Source organism: Galeopterus variegatus, unplaced genomic scaffold (genome assembly GCF_000696425.1).
Source record: "Galeopterus variegatus unplaced genomic scaffold, G_variegatus-3.0.2 Scaffold53, whole genome shotgun sequence".
NCBI classification, from domain to species: domain Eukaryota; kingdom Metazoa; phylum Chordata; class Mammalia; order Dermoptera; family Cynocephalidae; genus Galeopterus; species Galeopterus variegatus.
The window spans coordinates 1,377,213-1,378,110 of NW_007726164.1; the positions used below are offsets into that span (position 1 = coordinate 1,377,213).

Genomic DNA, 898 nt, shown 5'->3' on the forward strand with positions numbered 1-898 from the left:
GCCTCAGTTGCCACAGCAGTCAGTCGGCGGCAGCGCAGGGGCCGCGGGGGGCTCGGACTTTGGCTGTAGCGCTGCGGCGCCGCGCTCCGAGAGCGGCTTCCTACCCTACTCGGCCGCCGTGCTTAGCAAGACCGCCGTGAGCCCGCCGGACCAGAGGGACGAGGCCCCGCTTACCAGATAACTACGTCGTCGCCGCCGCCAGGGGGCCGCGCCTGCCGCTCTGCGTGTGCTCGGGAATCCCTGTGCGCCCCCTGCGCTCGCGGAGCCCTGCCTACTGCTACCGCTGTCGCCAGGGGGCGCCCCGGGGCGCGAGAGGCTGAAGGGAGCTTGCCCCGAACTGGGGGGAAGAAGCCGGAGCAAAAGCACTGCGGCCGTCCCCCCGGATTATTTCTATTTTTGTATTTGCCACCCAGCCGTCTCCCCTCCTCTCCCTCCTCTATGTTTCCCGCCGCTCAGGCTCCACTTCCCGCCTCTGTCCTGAGCTCTTGGTCTCCCCGAAGACAATCCCCCCACCCCTAAACCAGTCCTCCAGGGTCTCCAGCCCTGGGTGTGCATCCTCAGGCCCGGGTTGCTCGTCTGAACTGCGTGGTCAGAAGCAATGGAGAACCACAACAAAGAGAGGGGAATGGTGTGCGCTAGTGTTTGGGGGACAGCGGGAGTCACCTCCCTAGTCCTCCCACCCCAGGTTTCTGCTGCTGCTCTTTTTCTTCCATTCTTTCTTTTTTTGAAAGGAGGGTGGGCGGGAGGTGGCAAATTTTCTCTCAGCCCGAGCTTTTAGGCGCCTTGTGCGAGGAGAGTGGGAGAATGGAGGTCTGAGGAGAAGGCCGGGAGGGCGGGTGGAGAGCGCGGGCGGAAGCTGGTGTGTGTGCGAGATTGTCTACTGCACTGAGGATGCGAG

General features: G+C 64.1%; 1 protein-coding gene across 1 annotated transcript in view; it reads left to right on the top strand.

The window, feature by feature from the left end:
- EVX2 (even-skipped homeobox 2) overlaps window positions 1–181 on the top strand; it is a 4,439-nt gene extending 4,258 nt beyond the window's left edge. The window contains exon 4 of the mRNA XM_008573745.1: window positions 24–181. Coding sequence (XP_008571967.1) covers window positions 24–181 — 158 coding nt within the window. The remainder of the gene's footprint in view (window positions 1–23) is intronic.
- The last annotated feature ends 717 nt before the right edge of the window (window positions 182–898 follow it).